Genomic DNA, 27599 nt, shown 5'->3' with positions numbered 1-27599 from the left:
GAATAAACTGATGTCCGAAGAGATAAATTATTGTTTGAAAGGCTAATACCATTCTTAGAGGTACAGTAAATTTTCCTTCTTTTTTTTTCTCTTTTTTCGATCCCCCTCTCATGAGAGGTCTCTTACATTTATATAGTTTTCTTTTAAACCATCTTCATCATACACTTGTTCTTCATCTAAGCATTCACTTGAGTACATGTCCCATCAGGTATCTTCTTTGGTTCTCCATGAGTGGTGGCAGCTGAGATTACATTGTTCAGGGGTTTTCTCTACATAAATGCGGTCAGAAAAGTTGCTGCAATGCATTAAATACGATGGTAATAACTTTTTCTCTAAATATTTCTCTATTTTTATCATCTTTAAACGTGCATATAATCCATCCTTATCATTTGAACTTCCTGGAAGTTCACCAAAACTATCCAGGTATTTGCTTGACCGATATTCTTCAAATTCGAGGATACACTCGTCGGACTATTTTTTTTTTATCATTTCCTTACGTGATTCTCCACTCTAGGGCCTTTCCTAATCCTTTACTCATCCTCGGATGTACCCACATCTTCAAATAGGGCCCAAGACCCAATATACAAATTTGGGCTTTTATCCCTACATTGAGTATATAAAAATTTTCAAAAAAATAATACGATTCTACTAAACTTGTCTAAGCTAAATAGATTACAAAAAATCGATCAGACCATATAAAGTCAAAATCAATATAAAAATTGGGTCACTAGTTCAACTAGTTAGGAACATATATATATATATGTTTTTAATAATAAAAATTAGAAACCCATGTAATTCAATTTATGGGGAAAAATGTGGAGTTTTTTTTTTTGGATCAAATAAAGTGTTTGGTGAGTGTTTCCAAACAACAATTTTTAATTTTTAAACAATATTTTATATATTTTTATATACTTTTTTATCCACACATATTTTTACAAAAACTTTTAAATAATAATTTTTAGTTTTTAAACACATGTACCGCACAGGTAAAAAAAAAAAAAAAAAAAAGGTAGTTTTTTAAAACTTAGTGGGCATTTCTATTACTTTCCTAGTGTCCAGAGGGTGGGGGTTGTAATAAGTAGTTAACAAAGAAATAAAGTGATAGAGATAGAGAGTGGAGAAGAAGGAGACACAAACAGAGTCACCGGTGGTGATACATACACAGACACACAGAAAAATCACTATCTACTATCTTCCTCTTCTTCACTATACAACAAACAAAAACCCTAGAAATCTCAGTGCCTCTCTAACAAAAAATTTTCTATCTCCTTTCAAACATCCAAACCCGTTGTTTATACCCGCGGTTTCTCTATCTATCTATGGCTTCTGCCACGTGGTCACCGAGCTCGCTCCAGCTCCGACTAGCTCTCAATTGTAGGAATTGCAGGAAATCCCCTGCGATTCTGGTACGGATGCAGCTGGGGAATCCGGGTCGTCATATTCGGGTGTTCTGTGTGGCTCAAGACGAAGCTAGGAATGAAAATGGAGTGGAGCGGCGTCGTAACGAGGGTCCATTGGTCGGGTCGGATTCTACGGATAACGGGTTCTCCGGTTGGTCCGGGTCCGAGTCCGACCCTGTTGATTCGCAGAGTAACAAGTGGTTTGGAGGTAATGATAAATTTTTTATTAAAAAAAACTCTCTGTTTGGCTTCTCAGAAAATCCGAGGTATTGAAATGAAATGAAAAGAAAATGTTCAATATGCATATAGTTGAGTTGTGGTGTTTATTTTGTTAGAATCTAAAAAGTGGAAAAATGTTGGAACTTTAATTTTTTTTTTTTTTTTTTTTGTTTTCTATTATATCTGAGCACCCAAATAGAGAATTTGGAAACTTTGTGAGTTAGTGTATGAATTGGAATGTATATGAGATAGTGTTGAATTTTGTTTGATAATTGTAGCTTTGCTAATGGTGTTGATTGTCGTGTTGAATACATTAACAATAGAACCCAACATTTGTATGGAACAGTGATTTTGGAGTTGTTTGGGTATCTTTTGATTGACTAATTAACATTTTTAAAGTAGTTTGCTTTCAGGGGTTGTGGGAGCAGGAGTAGTTGGAGTCATTCTTGTCTCGGGGCTTGCATTTGCAGCGTTCTCATTGAGTAAACGAAACGGCTTAAGTAAGTTTTCATTGTCTCTTGTAGTCACATTAGTAGGTGTTGTTTTGTTCTAGATGTGCTCTTTTTATAGTATTTATTGTTATACGTCAATGTGGGCTTTGAACAGTTGTTTCTTACATTTGTGTTTCGCTAGATTACGTGTTTGTTAGAATAAATTTCGCCGAGTTGTGTCTGCTATCTCACTAGTCTTTTCCTTTATCTATAAATACACGTGTGGCTCTATGTAGAACCAGATCAACACATGAAGCCCTTGACTACTGAGCAGGAAGTGTTGTTGGCCTCTGATGACCAGAATGATAGTGTTAAAGAAGATGGAAATGCAGGTGGCAATGTTCCAGAAGATACTAGTCTGGAAAACAGTAAAGGTACATATAAGGATTCTTCATCTCCTGAATTTGATGAAACTCCCAGTGAAATTAGAGTTGGTGATGATTCTGATAGTGGGTCCTCATCAGTACAAGATGTTGAATATGCATCTAATGTTACTGATGCCATTAACAATGCTTCCATTCAAGAAGATTTGCAAAATGAACCAACTTTTGATAACAAGTCAGTTTCCCCTGAGACAAGCTCAGTTTCACTTGATTTTCCAGAATCTAAGAATTTTGGTGATTCTTTTGTTGCGGGTACAGAAGAATTAAGTTCTGAACTTACAGAGAATCCGTTCGATGTCAAACCAACCAATTTATTAGTCTCTGATGGTAATCCTTCAGATCTTAACACTGAACCCCTGGATGAAATGCATGATTCTTCTTTTAGTACTATGACCCCAATAGTCAATGAGCCTGTGGCTCTGAATGTTTCTGTCAATTCACAATCAGATTCAACTTTCGACACTCAAAATTTACCCAAAAACGATTTAGATACTTTAGCCCCACCTTCAACCGAAGAAAGTCCTGACCTGAGCAAAACAACACTGGTCTCAGCTGAGAAGAATAGTTCATCCCTGGACAATCGTAACTATAGTGAAAGTGAGTTATCTGAAAATTCTCAGTCAGAATTCACCTATCCCCTTGCAAATGATGCAAATTATAATAATGAGATGAATAGAAGCAGATCAGAATCATCAAATCTTGTGAATTCCTTCTCCTATGCTGGTATACCTGCTCCATCTGTAGTTTCTGCAGCTCTACAGGTGCTTCCTGGAAAGGTTTTGATTCCTGCAACTGTTGATCAGGTTCAAGGTCAGGCATTAGCTGCACTACAAGTATTAAAGGTGCTTCTTTGCCCTCATTCATGCATATCATGTTATTTTATGGCGCCATTATGCATTGCAAAGGGTGAATTGTATATATATCTTTTTGAATTTTTGGTCTCTGTTCTCATTTTACTAGTTTGCAAGAAAACTTTAGGAAACCGAAGTAACAATGGAGGAAGCTACTTATCAAAAAAAAAAAAAAAAACACAATAGAGGAAGCTCTTTCCCCATATGCATCTGGTTGTAATAATTATTAGGAGAGCTTGTTCTCTTCTTTTTCCTCAGTCATGCAATTTGGTGTGTTTGGTTTATTTTTCTCATCTCTAATCGCTTATGAGAATCCTTTGTCACTGTGTGTTTGAAGTGAAGGGATTTTCTTTGTTTAAAAAAAAATTTGTTTTATTTGAAGAAATAATTCAATCCTCCCTCCCCCCCCCCCCCCCCCCCCCCCCAGGCCCCTACCTTTTAATGTTCCTTCTGTTTGTATATTTACTTTGAAATGAAGGAGCCCATAAGATTAGACTTCACTTCAGCATCTAGCCAAATGCAGTGGCTTCAGGTGGACCTTATATATGGGCTAATAATTGAATTGAGTTTTGCACTGTAATTGTCATATAGTCTTCAGATATGTAGATATGAGAAGGCTTGCTATAAAAAAAAGAAAAAGAAAATTGACATCATAATGGTATTCAGGTCATTGAGGCTGATGTTCAACCTGGCGATCTATGTACACGTCGTGAATATGCTCGTTGGTTAGTGTCTGCAAGCAGTGCTCTTTCAAGGTATATAGTTCTCTCTTTCTTCTATGACCGTGGTATGTAGTGTTCTTTTTCAAAATCATACTTTGTCTAGAATTTTAGAACGAATGACTTTTCCGTTACCTGTAGGAACACAACTTCAAAAGTATATCCTGCAATGTATATAGAGAATGTTTCTGAGCTAGCATTTGATGATATCACACCCAAGGACCCTGATTTTTCATCCATTCAAGGTGAGAATTGGATGTTAAACTTTTGGGTTTAAACTTTAAAGCTTCCTTTTTAGCTTCATAATTTGCAATTGATTTGTGCTTGACAGGCTTGGCTGAAGCTGGACTTATTGCAAGCAAGCTTTCAAGAAAGGATATGCTTTCTTCTTTAGATGAAGATCAAAGCCCATTCTACTTCTCTCCAGAGAGGTGCTTACACAATTACCATGCATGATACTGCGGCCTAATTTTTCTAGACTGTTGTTTTATTTGATTACAAATTTCCATTTGAATTGTACCATCAGTTGGTGGAATTAAAATAACAAGAGCTGCATTTATGGCCCCTAATAAGAGCAATATTATTTTCTCACCAGCTCCTATAAACCATTTTCCTTAGTAATTCTTCACACTGCTTGATAGGTCAGACAGAGGCATATGCTTGGTGTTTCATATTTGTGGCTAAGATACATGTTTCAATTGTTTTATATTTACCTCCTTTTTCTTCTACTATCCTTATTGCAGCCCTCTATCACGTCAAGATCTTATCAGTTGGAAGATGGCCTTAGAGAAAAGACAGCTCCCAGAAGCTGACAGAAAGGTGGCTTTTAATTTGAAGTTTGGGTTAAGATTATTATTTTAGCTTCTCTGTCACTAGTTGTAAATATATTTTTTTAATGAAAAAATTGTGCCCATGGACAGAGGCTGCACCAAATTTCTGGTTTTATAGACATTGATAAGATACACCCAGATGCTTGTCCTGCACTTGTAGCTGACATATCTGCTGGAGAACAGGGAATCATAGCTCTTGCATTTGGTAAGGTGTAGTCCCTGACTACTACTTGATAATTTTTTATCTTCATTTCATAATCAATATGTCTTGTTTTTGGGATAGGTTACACAAGACTCTTCCAACCAGATAAACCGGTCACAAATGCCCAGGCTGCTATTGCCCTTGCTACTGGTGAGGCTTCTGATTCAGTGAGTGAGGAGCTTGCACGAATTGAAGCAGAATCAATGGCAGAAAATGCTGTTGCTGCACATACTGCTTTAGTAGCTGAAGTTGAGAAAGATGTCAATGCAAGTTTTGAAAAAGAACTTTCCTTAGAGAGGGAAAAGATTGATGCAGTGCAGAAAATGGCTGAAGAGGCAAGGTGTGAATTGGAAAAGTTAAGAGCTGACAGAGAGATAGAGAATATTGCCTTGATGAAGGAGCGTGCTGCTGTTGAATCAGAAATGGAAGTTCTCTTACGGTTAAGGCGTGAGGTGGAGGAGCAGTTGCAGAGCCTAATGAGTAACAAGGCAGAGATATCATATGAAAAGGAAAGGATCAGTCAACTCCGGAAAGAGGCTGAAAATGAAAACCAGGAGATTTCCCGCTTACAATATGAGCTAGAAGTTGAGCGAAAAGCCTTGTCTATGGCCAGGTAAGAAAGTATATTATATTTCAAGGAGGCAATCATGTTTGGTTTGCATTCCAATATTTGATGCAATGATGAGGAAGATAGTCCTTCATGCTGCATCTTCCTTTGTAATAATTCTTGTATTGTCTGGTCTTTGAAAGCATGGATGTGAATCCGTTATGAATTTGTTAGCTTCATTATGAATTTGTTTATCTTTTATCTAGCTTCTTAATGAGTTTTATTGTTTCTGTCATCCAGGGCTTGGGCTGAGGACGAGGCAAAAAGAGCAAATGAACAGGCAAAAGCCCTGGAGGAGGCTAGAGATCGGTGGGAGAGGCAGGGCATCAAAGTAGTTGTTGATGATGACCTTCGGGAAGAGACCACTGCTGGTGTTTCATGGCTCAATGCTGGAAAGCAATTCTCGGTTGAAGGGACTGTTAGCAGGGCTGAAAACTTGATGGACAAGCTGAAGGTAATGGCAGGGGATTTAAGAGGGAAATCCAGAGATATAATCAACATGATCATCCAGAAGATAGCCTTATTAATATCAAATTTGAGAGAATGGATCAGCAAGGCTGGAAAACGAGCTGAAGAAGTACAACATGCTGTCATTTCAAAGGCAAGTATATCAGCACAAGACTTGCAGCAAAGCACTGCAGAATTTAGCTTAGCTCTCAGGGAAGGGGCAAAGAAAGTTGCTGGAGATTGTAGGGAAGGAGTTGAGAAACTCACCCATAGGTTCAAGACATGATTTCTCTCCCTCCCTCTCTCTCTCTCTCTCTCTCTCTCTCTTCCCCCAATAATTTTTTTGCAGTGATTGGCTGTTGAGAAGTCAAAATTGTAATTTTGTTTTTGTTTCCCTTCATTCCTCCAATGTATTAATAAATGGGGAATTTGGCCTGTACCATCATATACTGAGATGTGTATGAAACACCTGTACTAAGAATTGATTGTACCCGATTGAAAACAAAGAGAGAAACAAAAAAAACTAATGATTGATTGTGGGATAACACAATTTCATTACTAAGATCATTTTTGACGGGGCAAGATGCAATGAAACAGCAACACAAACATGTTTTTGACCAATAATTATTCATGCATCTGGTATATATGCGTCACAAAAAAAAAAAAATTATGATAAATAATTAAGATAATTTTAATTAATGATAAATTCTGTAGTTCTTTTTGAAATCTGCTATTATAAACTTGTAAAACTTTAGTGACAAGACTAGTACTTGAAATGGGATATATGACAGAAACGCGTTGTACCCTGTTTAACATTCTTCTCTTTGTATCAGGACAAACGGGTAAACGTACCATTTTTTATGCATATGATATACATTCGTATTTTAACTTTTTATTGAGTTACGTTAAGAGAACATGCAAGATCGAACTTTTTATATATTACCTATGATATACATGTATTTCACAGAAGAAAAAGTGTTTGTTGTAAATACTAAATAGTCATCAACCACACTTAATAGCAACTTAATCTCTTCAGTTAGATCAAGAAGGTCTTCGGATTCGCAGCTGACATTTTCCATCTTCTTTCACTTTTTGACCTTCTGACCTTCAAAGTTCATTGTTTATATATATATATAAACATGTTTCTGAATCCGATTAAAAGCAAATGCCATTGTTATTAGAATTTGAATCGGAACATGGATATGAAATTATGAAGATAGCCAACAGGGGCTTGGCTCAACTGGTAAGGTTCGAACGCTTCGTCTAACCCATCTAGGTTCGAGTCCCACTGCCAGTAGGAGTCTGTTGGTGGGCATCCACACGAGTTAGCTGAACCTGTCCAACTCTAGCGCCCTGCCCAGGGGCTAGCATAACCTAGCGAACCCCTATTTTTCATCATAATTATAAAAAAAAAAAAAAAAAAGATATTATGAAGATAAATGTTATGTTTACAATATTTTTACAAAAAATCTTAAATGATAGTTTGTTACTTGCTATTAGTGGTGGGCAAGAAAATAATCTCAATTGTGGATTCAAATAAAACACATGTAACAACCCACCTAAGATTTGTTATGAAAGTATTGTAAAAATGTCGTGAACGTAGCACTTCTCAATTATGAATGCTAGCTCAGCAACTCCCATCTACGGTTGAGCAGAGACTCAGTTAACCCAACCCTCGACCCAAAGGGTCTTGGGTTGATTCAACCGAACATATTATTATTATTATTATCATTTTTATACAAGATATAAATTTTACTCTAGTCTAAATCTAATTGTATATGTGTGCGAAACTCTCCTGTTAACTAATTATTGATTCACTTGAAATGATTTTTTATTTTTTGGATAATTGACTCTTTTGTTTATAAGATACTTTGTACTCTAGAACAAACTACGTTACGAATTACAACCTGAAATAATTGACACCACGCTGACGATGATGTTAACATGCCTCTTGTTAGGATTACAAAGTCGTTGATAGTCCATTGATAATTTGTGAATGAAATCCATCTGAAAACCGGAAATGGAGCTGGATGTGTTACCAAGTCAGAGGAGGTGATTCTATTATTTGAAGTGCCTCACCAACATCAATGATTTGCACAGTAAAGAGTTGATCGTTGTAGCCAAGGGGATAGGGCTGGGAATGGTGAGAAATGAAGATGGACACAAAGTCAGGAAAGAAGTGTGAAATGGGATATGCAACTATTAGACAAGTGTAGTTGTTGACTTCTTGTTGTTTGTTTAATGTTGGTTGGGCTTCTAGTTATCTACTATTCTTCCCCCATAGTTTTCTATAGGTTTCCATTCAAATAATATTGCCGATACCTTGTGTAACCCATTACTTAAACGTGGATTTTTAACAGGGGAAGGCTGATCCAAGTTTGGTAGAAAAGCAGCAGAGTTTCGGAGTTGCTGCAGTAGAGGCGTGATCGTTGAAGACCCGTGTAATTGCACCCCAGTGACCTGTCGAAGTCTTATAGTTGATATGCTATAACATTTTCCTAGTAATAAATGTATTGTCATCTTTAGTTTGTAGTACTTTGTGCATAATGTTTGTTGCAGCTTTTGAAACTTAGCTCTATAGTAAGTATTATCTCGTATGCTTTTCCAGGAAAGGGTATATATTCCAATTTATTATGCGATTCCTAGATTTTATGAAATTACTAGTAATTCCTCCAGAATAATAGCCAATTCTAATTACTAATAAGTAACAATGCACAAATTCAACCGCCTAATCCTGTATCAAGGAGATAAATGATATGATGATTATATGAGAACATCCAGGAAGATGACCTCGAATTTTCCCAGTATCAGCAGTGTTCTAAATCAGAAATGCAGAGAAAAATGAAGACATTAATTCCAGATATGATAACATATTTTTACAAAACAATCTTAGTTTCAAGACTACACAAACCATAATATGTAACTAATATGTCTGTTTAGCAAAGATTATTTTTGCTAACTTATTTTACTATTCAACTTATTTTTGCTACTATTCATGTAGCTCACTGCACTTTTTAATACCATTCATAATACTTTTTTTCAAATTCAATAAAATAAACGAACATCAATTTCAAGAAAATCATTTTTAGCAAACAGGCACAAAAGATAACTGTAAAACAACATTAATAAAAGATCAATGTCCTACCACAACAGTAGGCCACATCTAAATTCTGAAAAACAAAATAAATTGGAATAAAGTACTTAGCATTCTCAAATCTCATTTGAAACAAAACTTAAAAATTCAAAACAGTCTCACTAAAGAGATTTAAGCTGAACACAACTCTAATAACAAGAGCCTCTACTTGAGATTGGGGTAGTAAGATCACTTTTTCTTTTCTCCACCTCCACCAGACCTGCATGCAAAATTCCATAAACGAAAATAAGAGATTGTGGCTAAAAATTCCAAATCCCAAACTATATCAGGAGTACCAAGTTACAAAAACAATGCTCAATAATATATAGTAGGCTGAAACAGAACTCAGAATTTAAAATTTTTGGAGGCTTGATAATAGACTTACCTCATCTTACGGAGTACGTTAGACATTTCCTCACGCTTCTTCTTTGCTCTCTTGTGAGTGCCCAACTTTCTTTTGGCAACTTTCAAAGCACGCTTATCCTTTCCAACTTTAAGAAGCTCAGTGATCCTCTTCTCATATGGTGCTAATCCAGCAACTTCCCTGATCAAGTTCCTCACAAAGAGGACTCTTTTACTGGTTTTCTACATTTAGTAAAAACAATGGAAAGAGATCATATTAACAGGTTATGCCATGTAAAAATCTTGAAGTTCAGATTTAAATGCACAAAAAGAAATCATAACCCAAGGCAACATCTTCCTTAAGATGATAAAATCAATGGCCTATTTTGCTTTAACAAGTCCCACAACTTGGAGGTATACAAACAATGAAGATTTGGAACCTATAAAGATAGGGATGGAACAGAATCAACTTACTCCTTTGCGATCAGAGGGACGAGGAGCCAATTCTTTCTTAGTCACAATGTGGCCTCTATTCGCGCCCACACAGAGGCCAGTATTTGGCTGTTTTGGAGCCATTACCTGCTAATAAAGTCAAAATTCAATTAATGAATAATCAAACTGAAATCACAGCATTTTGCACCCACAGATTTGACACATTACATTCTAAAGTTATTGACTGTAATCAGCCAATTTTGAATGAACATTTAACTGCTTAGAAAATCACAATTTTTTTTTAATGTTCATCTACATTAAAGCGTTCCCGCTTATCAAACCAAAACAAAATTACAAATGACTGTACATGCAAATTTGCTTCATTAAAACCTAAGGTTACTCGTATTGATCAGCTGATTGTGTCCATACATTAAGCTGAGATTTCTTGACATTCAATTTCAAGGGTAAATTTTGGTTATAATAACATTTATCTCATTCTGTTATCATTTCCTACAATCAATCAGGTCTTTAAACTATATTAATGCTCTTAAACAAGCAGATTCATTAACTTATAAGGGGAAAAGTAAAACCTCTCCAAAAAAAAGTGATTTCTTTTACATATAGAAACCTTTCATGAACAAAACCCAGATGGGGTTTTCAAAAATATCACATATATTCTTCATATAAAACTCAGCAACAAGCAAGTAGCAACCCTCATTCAACAAAAAAATTTGCCATACCTAATAAATCCCCAAAGAATCTTTCATTAAAACCAAATAAAAGAACAAATACTAACATGGGCTCTCATATATATTCACAAACACTTGGAATATGCAAAACTCAGATCCACAATACAATTGCAAGCCCTTATACATATGCAAATACAGACTTATTAACACATTAGAACTCTATACATAAACAAACACACATGAAAACAAAAACCATTAACTCCAATCAACATGCACACATACACACATATACATATAAAATAAAGAATTTGAAATCTGGGTTTTGTATTGTCGATGGGAAATGAAGGAAAGAAAAGCAAAAATAATATTAGTACCTAAAAATATCAAAGATTCAGAAACTGTGCTATGCGATCCAACGAATGAGAGAAAGTGATCGATTGTACTAACAGATTAACATGTTAGAGAAAGCTCAATGAGAGAAAGATAGAGAGAGAGTAAGGGTTTTGTTACCTTGAGCTTGGAGGACTTGAGGCGGGTCTGAGAAAAGAGGAGCTAGGGTTTTCAGGGTTTGGTTGTGATTGGATTTATATACGAACTCGGAGGAGGAATATGGAAAAAAGTTGAAGGGTGATTTCGTCAATTCCGGAAAAAAAAAAAGGTCCATGGGCTTATATGCGTGACAGCAGGGCTGCAACACTGAGTGTGGGCTAATGAAGCCCGTAATTGTTGTGCCTCGGCCCAATAACCAACAAGGAGCAAGGAACAGTACCATGAAATTGTTGTAAATATTTTGGGGGGGGGGGGGGGGGGGTAAGTTCAGATTTAAATGCACAAAAAGAAATCATAACCCAAGGCAACATCTTCCTTAAGATGATAAAATCAATGGCCTATTTTGCTTTAACAAGTCCCACAACTTGGAGGTATACAAACAATGAAGATTTGGAACCTATAAAGATAGGGATAGAACAGAATCAACTTACTCCTTTGCGATCAGAGGGACGAGGAGCCAATTCTTTCTTAGTCACAATGTGGCCTCTATTCGCGCCCACACAGAGGCCAGTATTTGGCTGTTTTGGAGCCATTACCTGCTAATACAGTCAAAATTCAATTAATGCATAATCAAACTGAAATCACATCATTCTGCACCCACAGATTTGACACATTACATTCTAAAGTTATTTACTGTAATCAGCCAATTTTGAACGAACATTTAACTGCTTAGAAAATCGCAATTTTTTTTAATGTTCATCTACATTAAAGCGTTCCCGCTTATCAAACCAAAACAAAATTACAAATGACTGTACATGCAAATTTGCTTCATTAAAACCTAAAGTTACTCGTATTGATCAGCTGATTCTGTCCATACATTAAGCTGAGATTTCTTGACATTCAATTTCAAGGGTAAATTTCGGTTATAATAACATTTATCTCATTCTGTTATCATTTCCTACAATGAATCAGGTCTTTAAACTATATTAATGCTCTTAAACAAGCAGATTCATTAACTTATAAGGGGAAAAGTAAAACCACTCCAAAAAAAAGTGATTTCTTTTACATATAGAAACCTTTCATGAACAAAACCCAGATGGGGTTTTCAAAAATATCACATATATTCTTCATATAAAACTCAGCAACAAGCATGTAGCAACCCTCATTCAACAAAAAAATTTTCCATACCTAATAAATCCCCAAAGAATCTTTCATTAAAACCAAATAAAAGAACAAATACTAACATGGGCTCTCATATATATTCACAAACACTTGGAATATGCAAAACTCAGATCCACAATACAATTGCAAGCCCTTATACATATGCAAATACAGACTTATTAACACATTAGAACTCTATACATAAACAAACAAACATGCAAACAAAAACCATTAACTCCAAGCAACACGCACACATACACACATAAACATATAAAATAAAGAATTTGAAATCTGGGTTTTGTATTGTCGATGGGAAATGATGGAAAGAAAAGCAAAAATAATATTAGCACCTAAAAATATCAAAGATTCAGAAACTGTGCTATGCGATTCAACGAATGAGAGAAAGTGATCGATTGTACTAACAGATTAACATGTTAGAGAAAGCTCAATGAGAGAAAGAGCGAGAGAGAGAGAAAGTGAGGGCTAGGGTTTTGTTACCTTGAGCTTGGAGGACTTGAGGCGGGTCTGAGAAAAGAGGAGCTAGGGTTTTCAGGGTTTGGTTGTGATTGGATTTATATACGAACTCGGAGGAGGAATATGGAAAAAAGTTGAAGGGTGATTTCGTCAATTCGGGAAAAAAAAGGGTCCATGGGCTTATATGCGTGACAGCAGGGCTACAACACTGAGTGTGGGCTAATGAAGCCCGTAATTGTTGTGCCTAGGCCCAATAACCGACAAGGAGCAAGGAACAGTACCATGAAATTGTTGTAAATAGTTTTTTTTTTTTTTTTTTTCCTTCCCAGTGAAGCTTCTTTAATCAAGGCCATCCCCTTCAATTTTGAGTATTGCATGGATGTGATAACTTGGCTGTTGAATACTGATGTGTATACTCTGTAAGATCAGGTTATCACCTCTTGTTGGACATGGATCTAAATAAGCATCCTAGAAACTTGAACCTCTCCAATACGAAGAGGTTATGGAAGGGCATTTGGAGCTTAAAAGTCCCTAACAGAGTAAAGAATCTAATTTGGAAAGCAGGGTCTGACTCACTGCCATTGAAGTCAAATCTAAGGAAAAGGAAGATCCCAATCAATGCAACGTGCTCAAGTTGCGGTTTGGAACCAGAAACCACAGTGCATGCCCTTTGGTCGTGTCCTTCCCTAATGCAGGTTTGGAATGTACACTTTGATTGGCTGATCAGTGAACTAGGAAAGGTTTCATGCTTCCTTGATGTGCTGCAACGGTGTGCAGAGAGGAGCGATCTAATGGATTTGCTTGCATAACAGTTTCCTAGATTTGGACTAGACATAACAAACTTCGTGTGGGTGACGCTATTGCTCCTCTGGGCATGATCAATCAATTAGCTTCGGCTAGCCTTCAAGAATTCCACCAGTCCTCCCTTAACCCCCCAAAAGCTCCCTCCCTCCTAAAGTCTCAAAATGGTTGCCTTCTCCTTCGAGTTGGGTGAAAATCAACTTCAATGGAGCAACTTTCAATAACACCAGCTCTGCGGGCTTGGGAGCGATAATTCAAAATGACATGGGTCTAGTTTTGGCAGCTTTTACACAACCCATTCCATTGCCTACATCAATAGAGATGGTGGAAGTGTTGGCAGCTCGAGGTGCCCTCTACTTTGCAAAAGATCTCGGCTTTAACAAGGTAATAATGGAAGGAGACTCAGAGATTATTATAAAAGCCCTCAATAGTGGTGGTCTTTCTTCTTCCAGCTTCGGTCAGATTGTCAAGGATGTCAAGGTGATGTCTTCATCGCTTATGAGTGTGCTCTTTAGTCATACACGTAGACAGGGCAATAGAGTTGCCCATGGACTGGCTAGATTGGCATGTAATTTTGTTGATTTCCAATCCTAGATGGATGATGTTCCTCCAGGGGTGAAAGATGTATATTTATTTGAAGAAATTCAATGATTTCCTCCCCTCTTTTGCGAGGGTGGTTTCTCAAAAAAAAAAATACTTTCTTCTTCTCTTAGGGGAGGAAAAAACTACATTTCTTCAAATTTGAACTCACTTGCCATGAGTCTTGTAGTTTAGTTCGTATTTTTTAGTGTTTTCCAAAAAAGATGTCTGTAAGAGGCAAATTATAAAATGTCATATCAAAAATTTAGTGACAAATATATTTATATATTAATAGGCAAAACTTAGAAAAAGTTCAATTAGAATTCAATTTTGTGCCATGTATTTAAATTTACATGAGGACCATACCATAATTATCTGCTTAAGTTTGTGCCATATGTCCACTTAAGTTTTTTAATCTTTTTTTAATTAAAACTTTTTTAATCTTTATGCCAAATGAGTTAATGAGTGCAAAATACTAAGAACCTAATATTAATGAACTATAAAATAAAAAAAACAAAAAAAAACCAATAACGTATGCTCAATAAAATTCACAATACAACAAAGATCACCACAAGTTCTATCTTGTTAAAAATTAGGGAAAAAAAAATTGATCATAAGTAGTATTAAATTTAGGTAAAAATTTTAATATGTGATTAATTACGTTTACTTTTTAAAAACAATTTGACTAATTATTATATTTTTGTGATAAAATTTGGTTTACTTTTAAATACATCCATGCATTTGCATGAGTTACATGCTAGTTCCAAATTAATATATCATTAAATTAATTAAATCAANGGGGGGGGGGGGGGGGGGGGGTGTAAATAACGACCATAATAGAACTAAAGAGAAGCTACAGTGTTATGAGGACAGATCCTCTCATAATACACACCAAAGCAATCAAAAATAAAAGCATAACAATGTCCACAGGCAGATTATTAAAAACAATAAAATCTTGTTGGATGAATGAGCCCTTCCTAGTTAGAGCGTCCGCGTAGTTGTTAGCTTCTCTAAAGCAGTGGCATATCTTCACTTGGAGAATTAGGCCAGCGATGGTCCTAAAATCCATAATAAGAGAATAGTAATTACTATCAAGTTCGTCAATAAAAAACAAAACAAACCATTCTTCATTTGGAATTTCATAGTGGGGGAGAGAAAAACACACCTTTTGTTAGGATAGAGAGATTTCATAATTTGTACATGGTTATTAGTTGTTCACATGATACTTGTCTTGTGCCACTGAATCATTATTAATATAAAGTTCATCTAACTAATTGTCTAAATCATATTATATAATTATGACATCACCAAATTCAATCAAATGATCTGTTGAATTCAATTTTTATTTAATAAAAATAAATTAATGCAACGGCATTTCGTGATTGCTATGGTTATATGAAATATTAAATTACCTAAAAAATTACTATCTTGTTTTGGTAAAAGAAAAAAACTCTTTTTTTTTTTTTTTTTTTTTAGTTTTTTTCATTACAAAAAATATACAAGAGATTCAAAATATAAAATCACTTATCTATCAAACTTCCCATCTTAACTCTATTAAATAAAAAACCATATTGTTGGTCGTAATCCAGTAGCCCAATGGCGTTTTACAGGTATTTTATGGTTTCGATGAAGTAGCTAGGGAGCCTGAAACATGGTCTCTGATTAGGTCTCTCCACCGTAGTGTTTTCCCTCCTTGGTTGTGCGCAGGGGACTTCAATAAAATTCTATGGTCTCATGAAAAACTGGGTCTTGGTCCGAGACAAGAAGGATTATGAAGGCTTTTCGTGATGTCCTAGACGAATAGGGCTCAAAGGACCTAGGTATATGGGAGATAAATTTACTTGGAAAGGTAAAAGGTAGGGGGTATGGTGTTTGAGAGGCTTGACAGAGCAATTGCCAACAATCAATGGTCCTTCCTCAACCTGGGCTCCTCAATTCACCATCTCCAATCCCACTCATCGGATCATAAACCAATAGTCATCAATCCAGAAGGCATAACCCAAAGCTGAATAGACCTTTCAAGTTCGAAAAGATGTGGCTTAGTGATGGAGACTGTAGTCAGACAGTGAAAGATGCTTGGGTCAGTCCTCTCCCGAAGCTTCAATGACTTTGGTAGCGGTAAACTCAAAAATTGTGGGGACAAAATCCTTTCTTGAAGTTATCATTCTTTTGGTAGCATTAAAAGATCAATTGATATGAAATCGAAAATGCTAAACAGAGCTGAATTAGAAGCTGCAAAGGGAAATGGGGATGCAAATTTAATTTAGTCTTTGCAAGCAAAGCTCAATGATTTGCTAGATAAAGAAAGCCAAATGTAGCACCAACGGTATAGAGCTCTCTTTTTGAAAGAGGGGGACGAAACACAAGATACTTCCATAGTAAAGCCTCCCAGAGATTTCAAAGAAATAGGATTTTAGGCTTGAGAAACGACTCAAATGTTTGGTGCTCTGAAGACTCCCAGATTAAGGAGGTTGCAACCCAATATTACCAAACTCTGTTCTCCACACACCCCACAGAATTCGATGCTGTATTGGAGGTAATCCAGCCCTCAGTTACAAAAGAGATGAATGACCAACTTCTTAGGCCTTTCTCGAGAGATGAAGTAGAGACAACCATCAATCAAATGGAACCCATCACGGCACCAGGCCCTGGCGGTATGCCCTATTCTATCATTCCTTTTGGTTTTTAATTGTGATGAGGTATGCTCTACATTCTAGGTTGTTTAAATAATTGCAAAATTCCTAAAGAGATTAATCATACCAATATTACCTTGATCCTTAAAGTAAAATCTCTAGAAAATATGACTGAATTCAGCCCCATCAGCCTATGCAACTTGATCTATAAGCTAGTCTCCAAAGTCCTAACTAACAGACTCAGGGTTGTTCTGCCTTATGTAATATCTGAGAACCAAAGTGCTTTCTAAGTAGGGAGAGTTATCACATATAACGTTCTAATGGCCTTTGAAACCCTTCACTATTGAAAAACCACCAATCCGGTAAGTCGAGGTTCATGGCTTTGAAGTTGGACATAAGTAAGGCCTACAATTGTATTGAGTGGCCCTATCTTGAGAAGATTATGAGGAAAATGGGTTTTGATGAAAAGTGGGTGGCATTAATGATGAAATCCGTTACCTCAGTAAGCTACTCCATTCTTATAAACGGAGATCCTACTAACGTGATCCACCCATCGAGAGGCATCGACAAGGGGACCCACTCTCCCCTATCTGTTTCTCCTTTACATAGAAGAGCTACATAGCCTATTACACCAAGCGGATGAAGTGGGCCATATCCATGGGGTCTCCATTTGCAAGAAAGGCCCAAGACTCATACAACAAAGATCACCACAAGTTCTATCTTGTTAAAAATTAGGGAAAAAAAAATTGATCATAAGTAGTATTAAATTTAGGTAAAAATTTTAATATGTGATTAATTACGTTTACTTTTTAAAAACAATTTGACTAATTCTTATATTTTTGTGATAAAATTTGGTTTACTTTTAAATACATCCATGCATTTGCATGAGTTACATGCTAGTTCCAAATTAATATATCATTAAATTAATTAAATCAAATGATGACATGTGTCATTCAAATTGATATCACATTGGCATATTGAAATTTGCGATGTGTCATTTGAGTCACAAGATAAAGATAAATTTCCTATTCAAAATTTATGGATAATTATCTTTATTAAAATAAAGATAAATTTTCTATTCAAAATTAATGGATAATTATCTTTATCAAAATAAATAAATAAAATTGAGATAATTATTTATCTTTGTTGATTATTATCTGAATCAAAATAGATAAATAGAGATAATTATCTCTAAGCAAAATTTAGGCCAATTAGAGTTTACTACATTTCTTCAAGCATATCAATTCAAAGTGGAGCTTATCCTCTTAAACCACTATAAATAGAAGACATTCCCTCTCATTTTCAATACCAAGTTTTCAAGAAGCCCAAACTTTGGAGAAATTCTGTCTCAAGAATCTTCGAAGAACTTGAATAACATTCGAAATACTTAAAGAACTTGAAGAACAACAAATCTCTAAAAAGCTCAAAGCCAGAGATTTGTTGTAAAGACCGTTTGATCAATCTTCTAACCAAAGTCAGGAAGATTTCTTGTTCAAGTCAAGTTCAAAGAAGATAAAATCAGAGAATTATTCTATTGTAAAATAATCAAAACAGAGATTTTACTTACTACTCGATTAATACAAAATTATATTTGTAGAACACTTTTCAATTTGTTTGATTTTCAAACTTTGAGAAATGTTGTGTTTACAATGTCCATAGTTCAAATTATCTTTCCCCAACTTACTATGTTTCTTTTATTTGATTCAAAATGAGTAGTACTTAAAAATCATGCATATTTTTGAGATTGAAGAATGAACAAACTTGTATATTTGATAAGCTTTTGACTCTAATATGTTGTTATTTGTTTTTATTATAAATTAGGGATGACAATGGGACAAGATATAGTTGAATCAGAAGTGTCTTGTTCCCTCTTTGAGGCAAGAGTAGAGTAAGTAAGAGCCAAGGCAAGTTGGAGGTATTTTAGGAGATAGTAATCGAATCTTCATAAAAATAAATAAATGTAGGACATTTATAATAAATATTAAATTCTATATAAATTATTTAAATATATGTTAATAAAGAAGAATATATGAGGCTGGAAGTTGAACTTGATGCATCTACAACAATTTCCCTAGTTGTTAGCAATATCAATTCTAATGTTGATCTTTTTGGCTTTATTGATCATTAGAAGGATTTGTTGTTGCAACTGCCTCGAGTTAAGATGTTTCATTGTTTCAAAGAAGCCAACTATTGTGCTGATGCCTCAGCTAGACTAGGATCATCCCAATATAATGTTTCTTTACATTTTGTATCCACCCCCCCCCCCTCGTTGTACCCTTATGTATGCTGATTTGTTGGGAATGTATCGTTCTAGACTCTGTCCAGCTACAATTGGGGACAATGTTGGTTAATTTATAAAGGAGTGCTACATTCATAACATTTTTCATAACAAATCACAAGTGGTAAGTTGTTATTGGTTATAATTTGAATCTATAACTTAAATTATTTTTTTGCTTACCCATATCAACCCAACACTTAAAATTTGTTATGAAAATATTATGAACATAATATTTCTTTAATTTATAATATCTATCCTGTTTACAAAAAAAAAGAAAAAAAAAGAAAAAAAAAATATATATACACATTCAGGTGAGGCAAGATTAGACAAGCAAGTCTCATCCTTATCCCATCACCTCTTCGAGGAGAGGAAAACTTGCCTAAGATAAAGAGAGTCATATGAGGTGATGAATCTCCACTATAATTATGTAAAGCCCCATATTTTATAAATATGTATTTTTGTGAGCTAAAATAATCATCGTAGTTTTTAGTTCATCACTCGTAAGTAAAAAGTTTTTAATTGATCTTGCCGATACAAAGGTTTTAATAAAATTGAAATTAGTATACTACTTTGGAAAAAAAAAAATAGCTCCAGTTTGATGCGTGGTGTGACCACAAATGGGGCCAACAAATGTTCAAAATCCAAAACTAAAAATGTGAATAAAGAGAGATAGAAAGGGAATTAGGGAATATTTTCCAAGTTTTTCAAACTCAAAGTCTCTAAATAGTGAAGGAATCCCGGAACTCACGAAACACAAGCATTTAACGGTCCAAAGAGAGAAGCACGTGGATCACGTGACATTGCATCATCTACTAATCAGCCGAATCTGGTCAAGCCAGTAGATCACAAAACGATCTACTAACTCACCTCTTAAAAAAAAAAAAAAAAACTCCTCAAAACAAATTGCCACTAGAAGTATGGAATATTTACACATTTACCATAACCAATCAAAGCTGATCGTGGAAGTGTTTTCACCTTGTTAAAAAAAGAAAAAAATGAAAGTGTTTCACATTTACTATGTACTAAAATTCAATATTCTTTTAACTGAAAGAAAGTGTGTACTATAATCTACATGTTTTCTTCCACATCAAACTTTGAAGCAATCACAGTAAAACCCCGAATGGGCTTTGACTTGCAGGTATACATAGTCCTTTAAATATTGTTTTATTTTGTTGTCTTTTCCATTCAATATCTTATAATTCTCATACAATTACAACTCATCAGCACAAACTCACAAATCTTTTTCAGCTATATTAATTTAAAACCCCATGTTTCAAATATTTTATAATTATATCCCATCAATGAGAGTCTATGATGTTCACAATCTTCAGTTGTCTGTTGTGTTTTCCATAAAGGGTGTTGTTTGATGCTTTGTAATTTCCACTTCCTTGGATCAACACTGAAGCCCGGTACTTGGGTCTCTTTTTATTTTTAATTTCCTTTAGTGCATAGAAAATTTTTTATGTTGAAGACCCAATTCAGTTCATTTACTGAGTATCAGTTTCTGGGTCTCCCTAAATTCCAATTCTTTGTCAAGTCTTGATCTTGACCCTTCTGCAGATTACTGGATTCTTATTCCTCATAGATTTGGTGATTGGCTGTTGCTGTTTGAGTTTAATTCATTATTGTCGGAATACCATTATATACTCTACTCATTGGAGGGAAGCTTCAGTTGGTGTATTGTCTATTGACCTTCTCTAAACCCCTACTGGGTAATATTTTTTATTACACAAGTTTAAAGGTTCTAGCTTGTAGTTTTTTGTGTTGTTAAAGTGTTGAATCTTTTTGGCCTTGGTCAAAATCTATATGTTTTTATTTCTCAGTTTTCCTAAATTCTGATACCCTTTTTAATTTTTACATCATAGTTGTAATCCCATCATTGAATTTCATATATATACACATCTCCTGCAACTCAATTCTACTTGATTTTCAGCACCATTGTTAATTCTCTTGTCATACTTTGAATCTTAGTTTGAATTCCCAGTATACTCATCTACTAAGTTTAGTGCTGAATGAATTCTCACAAGTTACTTCAAGTCCCATGTCTGTAGTCCCAATCGATTTCTTTCATCAGCAAGTTGTTTGCCCTAGTTACTTTGCCCTTGGGTTATGAAACTCATGCTCTTGATCTATCTTAGCCTGCTCAGACTGTAGGCCTCAATGTCAATCGTATGTGGCCTCCCTCTTCTTGAGTGTGTTTACTGTCTGGCATGTGCCCGCTGGGCTTGGAAACGATGTCTCCACACTGCAGGACATGACAGTGAGACTTGGGGCCTTGCCACAGCTGAAGAATTTGAGCCTGTCCCTCGTCTTTGTCGCTATATTCTATCTGTGTACGAAGATGATCTGAGGCACCCCCTTTGGGAACCATCTGGTGGATATGGAATCAACCCAGATTTGTTAGTTCTGAAAAAAACTTACGAAGATACCAAAGGAAAGGCACCTCCTTATATATTATATCTTGATCATGATCATTCTGATATAGTTCTTGCCATTAGGGGCTTAAATTTGGCAAAGGAAAGTGACTACGCACTTCTATTGGATAATAAGTTGGGGAAGAAGAAGTTTGATGGTGGGTATGTTCACAATGGGCTATTGAAGGCTGCTGAATGTGTTTTGGATGCAGAGTGTGAGGTTTTGAAGCAGTTGGTGGAAGATTATCCAAATTATACTTTAACTTTCACAGGGCATTCTCTTGGATCAGGTGTGGCGACACTGTTGACAATGGTGGTGGTGCAGAATCAGGATAAATTGGGAAACATTGAAAGGAAGAGGGTCAGGTGCTATGCTATAGCACCTGCCAGGTGTATTTCACTAAATTTGGCAGTTAGATATGCAGATGTCATCAATTCTGTTGTGTTACAGGCAAGTTTGTATTCTTGTTTGCTGTTTTTGTTTAAATAAGATTTTTTTATTTATTTTAAAATTCATATAATTGTGCATCTTATAAAGCCTTAGTGGCGTTCTTATAATTGTTCCTGCATTTTCATGCCTTGTGTTATTTCTGTGACATATTATATTAGAGAGTCATAGCATCTTAATCCTTTGTATCATATGTGTTTGTTGGTGAAGCTGGTAGTAGTCTGCTTTGGAAAAAGTAAAAGAGAAGGATTTCTTGAAAGTTATAACAGGATTGTTCTGAACTTCATGTCTTCATCTTTGGACAATGTTGTTCCCATTAAGAAGCCCATATGCCAGAATGCTCATATAGGTTTCTTGTTGTCTTGAACCTTATGAAAGTTCTTGCTTATCACTGAAATGTTCTGCACTTTTTCCTTGTTTCTATCTTTGGACAATATTGTTCCCATTAAGTAGTCCAGATGCCAGATTATCAAAAAAAAGAAAAGTAGTCCAGGTGCCAAAATGCTCCTGTATTATGAGGTTTCTTGTTGCCTTTGTTATTGGTAAGAGAATCTCAACTTGCATTAAGAAGATCAATGTTAAAACTGTTATCACTGAGATTAGCTCTGTATTATTATAAATGGTTTGAATTATTACTCATAATGACATCGAAATCAAAGTATTCAGCACATCCATGAACTCAATTTGGGTTAATAACACTAATGAAAGAATTTCTTTGTAAGTTAGCTGTCTAATAAGTAATATCTGCTAATCAAGAAACTTCATTCTTAGTATTGTGGGGTTCCATCACCAATCAGCTCTAGCTGAAATGGCACCTCCTTTACTTGTAAAAAGCAAGGTGGAATGTGAGGTTATGGGTTCAAGACCCACTGGGTGTTTGTGTGTAATTTCCATAAAAATGAATATTGTGGAGTTCCATCAAGAGGAATTTTATGGGAATGAAGTTCACAGGTTGCAAAAGAAGAAGAATATTTAGTTTATAGACACATTACTATTTAAGCATATATCATTCAATGTAACAGTAGTTCATGTGGTCGGAAGAAGTGCTGTTGAGCATCACTAGATCAACGGGAGAATTGAGTTTCTTTCTGACAATATGAAGAAGAAATGTGTTTCTGACGTGTAAGGTGTAACCAATTATGGATGAGCCCAACTAATGGTTTCTTTGATCTGGTATGGATATGCAAGATGAGGAATATATTTTGGGTGAGCCCCACTAATAATGAAAGGGGCTGAAGCAACTCGGTTGCCCCTTTCTAGTGAGGGAGCATTCTGGGGAATGAAATTTATCCATGATAAAGGTGACATTTCTTTTGAGGGGAGTCAAACTTACTCAGACGAGGGACATCATATTTGAGAATGAAGCCTGCAATTCATTTGGGGGGATTAGGTATGATCTTTGTTCAAGTACTTAGATATTATATTCAACACATAGAGGGCGACTCACATGCTGACCTAAAAAAACTGAACTATTTCTTGAATTAGTGCATAAAACGCAACTCTATCTCCCTCTCATACATGCACACATATAGATATATAATTATTTATGTGTATATTACACCACATGACTGAATGATCTGGTCCCTTCCACAGTAATATTAAGTGTCTCAGTATTTGATTGATAAAATACTTAGTTATTAAGTTGACTCATGGTTGAACATAATAGATCTGTATCAAATAGTGCATTCTGTTCAAATAAATTGAGTAAGATAGTGGAGTTCTTCTACTTGGATGTGTCTGCATATGTGCTTCAAATTTAATTCTGATAACCTACATTATTTACCAGGATGACTTCTTACCACGGACAGCCACACCATTGGAAGACATTTTCAAGTCACTTTTCTGGTAGAGCGGCTTCATCACCTTTCTCAATTGTTTTATACTGACATCCTTTGAAAAGCAAGACTCTCATTGTGCAAGCCAGATGCCTTGCTTTCTGTCTCTTAGGATAGGTCACTCATATAGCCCCTCTCAATTTTTTTAGTTACAAAAGGACAAAACTAATGAAACTGTTAATCATATATACTAAATGTTCCATAAATTAATTGTACAAAAGATTAAATTTTTTTTCTTAGTATATTGATATCTCAGAATTTATTTGAAGCCATCTATTATGGGATATTTTAGTAAATTAAATTATCATCTCTTTCAGTGTTGATTTGATTTATTAATGAAGATGTTCTTTCTTTGCTGAACAGTTTGCCATGCCTTTTATGCCTAAGATGCATGAGGGATACCTGTATACCTGAGGAAAAAATGCTCAAAGATCCAAGGAGGCTGTATGCACCTGGTCGCCTCTACCACATTGTTGAGAGAAAGCCTTGCAGGTATACTTTGGCATAACAAACATGGTTCTGTCAAATATTTGCTCAGCCAAGTAAAAAAACTTATGCTTATGTAAGAATTCAATAGGATATAGGTTCAACATGCAAGGTTGTGATGTTGGGCATTTGTACATATCCGTATTGTAGGCACAAATGTGGTTATGATTATCTATCAAAAAAATAAATTTGTTTATGATTCTATGGAGAAAATTACAAACACATATGTTGCATGAGTTGGTGTTTTCAGATGACAAACATTTTGGTGGTGCCTGATTTTTGAATTTTATAATCCTAGAGTTTGTCAATTTTGAGGTAGGAAATAAAAGTCAAGCTTGGGCCATTTGATGGACATTCAAGTTGAATATTTTGTTTGCAGGATGGGAAGATATCCCCCAGTTGTGAGGACAGCAGTACCAGTAGATGGGAGGTTTGAGCACATAGTTCTTTCTTGTAATGCCACTTCTGACCATGCCATCATTTGGATAGAGAGAGAAGCTCAAAGGGCACTGGATGTATGTTTTCAGATTCTATTACTTATTGATTGTGGTTAATGATAATGGCTAATGGGTTAGCCAGGTAATGAAATATGGATTCTCTACATGTTGTAAGCTATCAACAGGTTAGAGTAACCATTTCCAGAAAAAAATTAAATTGGTAGAGGGTGTATTTTGAAGCCTACGCTTGCTTTTATTAGTCAAACGGTATGCTTCCGTTTGCCCCCTTTAGCACTAATAAAAATCGATGAATATTGTCAGACTTCTTTTCACTTTTGTATCTTAACCTTTGCATTTTTCTCTCACTGAGCTCAGTTAATGCTAGAGAAATATCAGACCATGGAAATTCCAGCAAAGCAAAGAATGGAGCGGCAGGAGACCTTAGCTAGAGAACACACTGAAGAGTACAAGGCTGCACTACAAAGGGCTGTAACACTGTCTGTGCCACATGCTTATAATCCTTCACAGTATGGAACTTTTGATGCGCCGGAGGAAGGGGAGCATTCAGACAGATCAGTTGGTGAATCTTCTACAGGGTCATCCCAGAAAACCAAGAAGATAGAAAGCTGGGAAGAAATCATTGAGCATCTCTTTGACAAGGATGAGTCAGGTCACATAATGCCCAAGAAATCACATAGGGAAGATTGAATTTAAGTAAAATATGATACAATCACAAGTTTGCGGTGAACCTCATTCATTAATTCATTGTAATACCACCCATTGTGCTAAAGTGGTGCTTTGCATTGTGCATTTGTATTGAAATTAGTTAAAAATTGAGACCAAGAGATGTATAGAGGAAAACGAATACGGATGAATTTATTTAGAATGATTGGATAGACATGGTGCTAGCCTTTCAGTCTTTGGATATGTACCTACTTTCATGTAGCTTTTGGAAACTATCAAGGTCGAAAGGATTTTTTTTTTTTTTTTTTTTTGAATTGGCAAAAGAAATCAATAGCATTGAATTGGCTAAAGATCTCCTATTGTTTTCGATCATGTACATTTGGATTGTGGCTTATCGAAGTACTAGGGACTCAGAATTTGAGCCCAAATGTTATTAATTTTACATTTTGTTGGAGCCAATAACTGTCTAAGCTGGATAAGAACTTAGAAGTATTAACAGGAATTTTTTTTCCTTATCTTCCATGGCATGAGAAGCACAACTTTTTTCTTTCTTTTGGTCTGGTGGCAACAATGTTTAGATAAAAAAGCACAAACAAATCAAGCAGCCTATTGCGGTTTATTTGTTTATTTATTTATTTTTGCTTCTATTTTTTAAAAACTCATAATGCTATCCATAACACAAACAAATCAAGCAACCTATGGCGTTTTCTTTAGTTTCTTTATCTTTCTTTTGTTTTTCTAGAACTCATAATGCTATACATTTCTGTTGAAATCAATAATCGGCAACTAAGCTGACATTTGGGGGGAGGGGAAAAAAAGAACCTACAATAGAACATATTTAGGAAAATGAAATGAAATTATTGCGTATTATGAATACTATATTGTTATGACTATTTTAGTTGATAATTTTTTATTTGGATAACTGATTAGAAAATTGTATTGATATGGGAAAAAAGTACAAAAAATAAAATACAAAAGGGTCATTATATATGGTTCAAATGCAATTATTTTTATATCATCATCATTAAATATAATAACGCTAAATATTGGGTCATTTCTAAATTGGTCATTTGAGTGTAATTTGTACTTTCAACGATGTCAATGTATTCATCCTATCATTTATTAGAAACTTCTTGTTAATCCTCGAAGTCCTCTTGAACAAAAAATATAAAAATGAAGTCAGTTTTGGGCGGTACCATAAAAATGCGATGGACATAAAGGAAAAGAAACATGATCGCAAATTTTGAAAGTGGAGTAATCGATTTCCAAACTTATTTATTTAAATTATATTTTAACCATAATATAACCTTATTCTCGAATTTTATTTCCAAATAACATTAAATATTAAAAAAATTTAGTTAGTTGACACGTTTTAAAACAATGTTGAAAACTAGCATCTCGAGTGTCTAAAACTCGAGTTCCAAGATAAAAATCGAGTTTTTAAATCTTGACTTGTGGAAATCGAGTTTTTAAGACTCGAGTTTCACTTCTTCTTCCTCACTTTCTTCGGAGTGTCAGATCGTTCTTCGTTCTTCGTTCTTTGACAGCAGATCTGAAGACCAAATCGTGCCTCTTCAAATCGTCTCTTCGTTCTTCCTCTTTAGATCATATAGTGCCTCTTCAAATCGTCTCTTCGTTCTTCAAATCAGATCATGCTTCCTCTTCAGATCGTGCCTCTTCAAATTGTTCCTCTTCTGTTTTTCTTCAGATCTCCAAGTTCGAACTCAAGTCTCTAAGACTCGAGATCTATAGATTGAAATCGAGTCTATTAAACTCGAGATGCTAGTTCCCAACATTCTTTCTAGCGCATTCTAACTTACGATATACTCCTTCCTCACTGTGCTATTCTACAAATTCCCTCCCTTATTCTCTCTATTCTTTTTGTAGAGTTCTCAAACAATCAAAAAATAATCATAGGCAAGGGAAATTCAAGAAATGATGCCATTTTTTTTAGTACATGACACTCACAAGCATATGAGCAATCTAAAGTCTTGCTCATATTAATATACTAGTATGTAATCTCTTGCATATATACGAATACAATTAAAAACAATCACAATTATACATTTTTTTTAGAAGAGTTTCAAATTATTCATGGTATTAGCTTATACTTTTTTAAAACCATACATTTCTAA

At 35.1% G+C, this 27599-nt stretch overlaps 4 protein-coding genes and 1 long non-coding RNA gene across 9 annotated transcripts; 3 read left to right on the top strand and 2 right to left on the bottom strand.

Annotated features, from left to right (window-relative positions):
• The first annotated feature begins 1072 nt into the window (after window positions 1-1072).
• Window positions 1073-6716, top strand: LOC112026435 (uncharacterized). Of its 3 annotated transcripts, XM_024059122.2 has the most exons (11): window positions 1075-1608; window positions 2033-2119; window positions 2347-2484; window positions 3247-3335; window positions 4011-4099; window positions 4205-4308; window positions 4395-4494; window positions 4807-4882; window positions 4984-5098; window positions 5177-5708; window positions 5943-6716. In XM_024059122.2, exons 1-11 carry the CDS (start codon window positions 1320-1322, stop codon window positions 6433-6435), a joined length of 2112 nt encoding a protein of 703 aa, XP_023914890.2. In that variant the 5' UTR covers window positions 1075-1319; the 3' UTR covers window positions 6436-6716. The 3 variants fall into 3 exon arrangements, with proteins under 3 accessions (XP_023914887.2, XP_023914890.2, XP_023914889.2); XM_024059119.2 differs by having other exon boundaries at window positions 1073-1608; window positions 2347-3335; XM_024059121.2 differs by having other exon boundaries at window positions 1494-1608; window positions 2022-2119; window positions 2347-3335.
• Window positions 6717-9255: 2539 nt separating this feature from the next.
• Window positions 9256-11376, bottom strand: LOC112019462 (large ribosomal subunit protein eL36y). Of its 2 annotated transcripts, none has more exons than XM_024051989.2 (4): window positions 11256-11376; window positions 10099-10206; window positions 9668-9867; window positions 9256-9502 (listed from the first exon to the last, which is right to left on the bottom strand). In XM_024051989.2, the coding sequence occupies exons 2-4, from the start codon at window positions 10198-10200 to the stop codon at window positions 9472-9474; spliced, it is 333 nt and encodes a 110-aa protein (XP_023907757.1). In that variant the 5' UTR covers window positions 10201-10206; window positions 11256-11376; the 3' UTR covers window positions 9256-9471. The 2 variants fall into 2 exon arrangements, with proteins under 2 accessions (XP_023907757.1, XP_023907749.1); XM_024051981.2 differs by having other exon boundaries at window positions 10099-10203; window positions 11256-11372.
• Window positions 11377-11725: 349 nt separating this feature from the next.
• Window positions 11726-13015, bottom strand: LOC136062871 (uncharacterized). The gene is made up of 2 exons (XR_010624611.1): window positions 12894-13015; window positions 11726-11830 (listed from the first exon to the last, which is right to left on the bottom strand). It is a non-coding gene; the product is annotated as an uncharacterized LOC136062871 (long non-coding RNA).
• Window positions 13016-13934: 919 nt separating this feature from the next.
• On the top strand, window positions 13935-14264 carry LOC136062868 (uncharacterized). Its single transcript, XM_065762518.1, has one exon. It carries the CDS (start codon window positions 13935-13937, stop codon window positions 14262-14264), a length of 330 nt encoding a protein of 109 aa, XP_065618590.1.
• Window positions 14265-20236: 5972 nt separating this feature from the next.
• LOC112019571 (uncharacterized) lies at window positions 20237-25771 on the top strand. 2 transcript variants are annotated; one of them, XM_065762522.1, is made up of 6 exons: window positions 20237-22025; window positions 23809-23867; window positions 24221-24349; window positions 24723-24858; window positions 24966-25047; window positions 25156-25268. In XM_065762522.1, exons 1-5 carry the CDS (start codon window positions 21321-21323, stop codon window positions 25002-25004), a joined length of 1068 nt encoding a protein of 355 aa, XP_065618594.1. In that variant the 5' UTR covers window positions 20237-21320; the 3' UTR covers window positions 25005-25047; window positions 25156-25268. The 2 variants fall into 2 exon arrangements, with proteins under 2 accessions (XP_065618594.1, XP_065618593.1); XM_065762521.1 differs by lacking the exon at window positions 24966-25047 and having other exon boundaries at window positions 20244-22025; window positions 25156-25771.
• The last annotated feature ends 1828 nt before the right edge of the window (window positions 25772-27599 follow it).

Source organism: Quercus suber, unplaced genomic scaffold (assembly GCF_002906115.3).
Source record: "Quercus suber isolate HL8 unplaced genomic scaffold, Cork oak 2.0 scaffold_461, whole genome shotgun sequence".
In the NCBI taxonomy this organism is placed as follows: Eukaryota; Viridiplantae; Streptophyta; class Magnoliopsida; order Fagales; family Fagaceae; genus Quercus; species Quercus suber.
This window is presented reverse-complemented; position numbering and strand designations above follow the sequence as displayed.

What these genes read in the sequence shown, in the direction of transcription:
- LOC112026435 (XM_024059119.2), top strand. Translation starts at nt 1,320, where the DNA reads ATGGCTTCTGCCACGTGGTCACCGAGCTCGCTCCAGCTCCGACTAGCT. An exon ending in TGATTTTTCATCCATTCAAG is followed by an intron (nt 4,309 to 4,394) that starts GTGAGAATTGGA and finishes TGTGCTTGACAG; the next exon opens with GCTTGGCTGAAGCTGGACTT. An exon ending in AATCATAGCTCTTGCATTTG is followed by an intron (nt 5,099 to 5,176) that starts GTAAGGTGTAGT and finishes TTTTTGGGATAG; the next exon opens with GTTACACAAGACTCTTCCAA.
- LOC112019462 (XM_024051989.2), bottom strand. Translation starts at nt 10,200, where the DNA reads ATGGCTCCAAAACAGCCAAATACTGGCCTCTGTGTGGGCGCGAATAGA. An exon ending in GTCCCTCTGATCGCAAAGGA is followed by an intron (nt 9,868 to 10,098) that starts GTAAGTTGATTC and finishes TACTAAATGTAG; the next exon opens with AAAACCAGTAAAAGAGTCCT. An exon ending in AACGTACTCCGTAAGATGAG is followed by an intron (nt 9,503 to 9,667) that starts GTAAGTCTATTA and finishes TTTTGCATGCAG; the next exon opens with GTCTGGTGGAGGTGGAGAAA.
- LOC136062868 (XM_065762518.1), top strand. Translation starts at nt 13,935, where the DNA reads ATGGGTCTAGTTTTGGCAGCTTTTACACAACCCATTCCATTGCCTACA.
- LOC112019571 (XM_065762521.1), top strand. Translation starts at nt 21,321, where the DNA reads ATGTCAATCGTATGTGGCCTCCCTCTTCTTGAGTGTGTTTACTGTCTG. An exon ending in GTTGAGAGAAAGCCTTGCAG is followed by an intron (nt 24,350 to 24,722) that starts GTATACTTTGGC and finishes TTTTGTTTGCAG; the next exon opens with GATGGGAAGATATCCCCCAG. An exon ending in AAGCTCAAAGGGCACTGGAT is followed by an intron (nt 24,859 to 25,155) that starts GTATGTTTTCAG and finishes CACTGAGCTCAG; the next exon opens with TTAATGCTAGAGAAATATCA.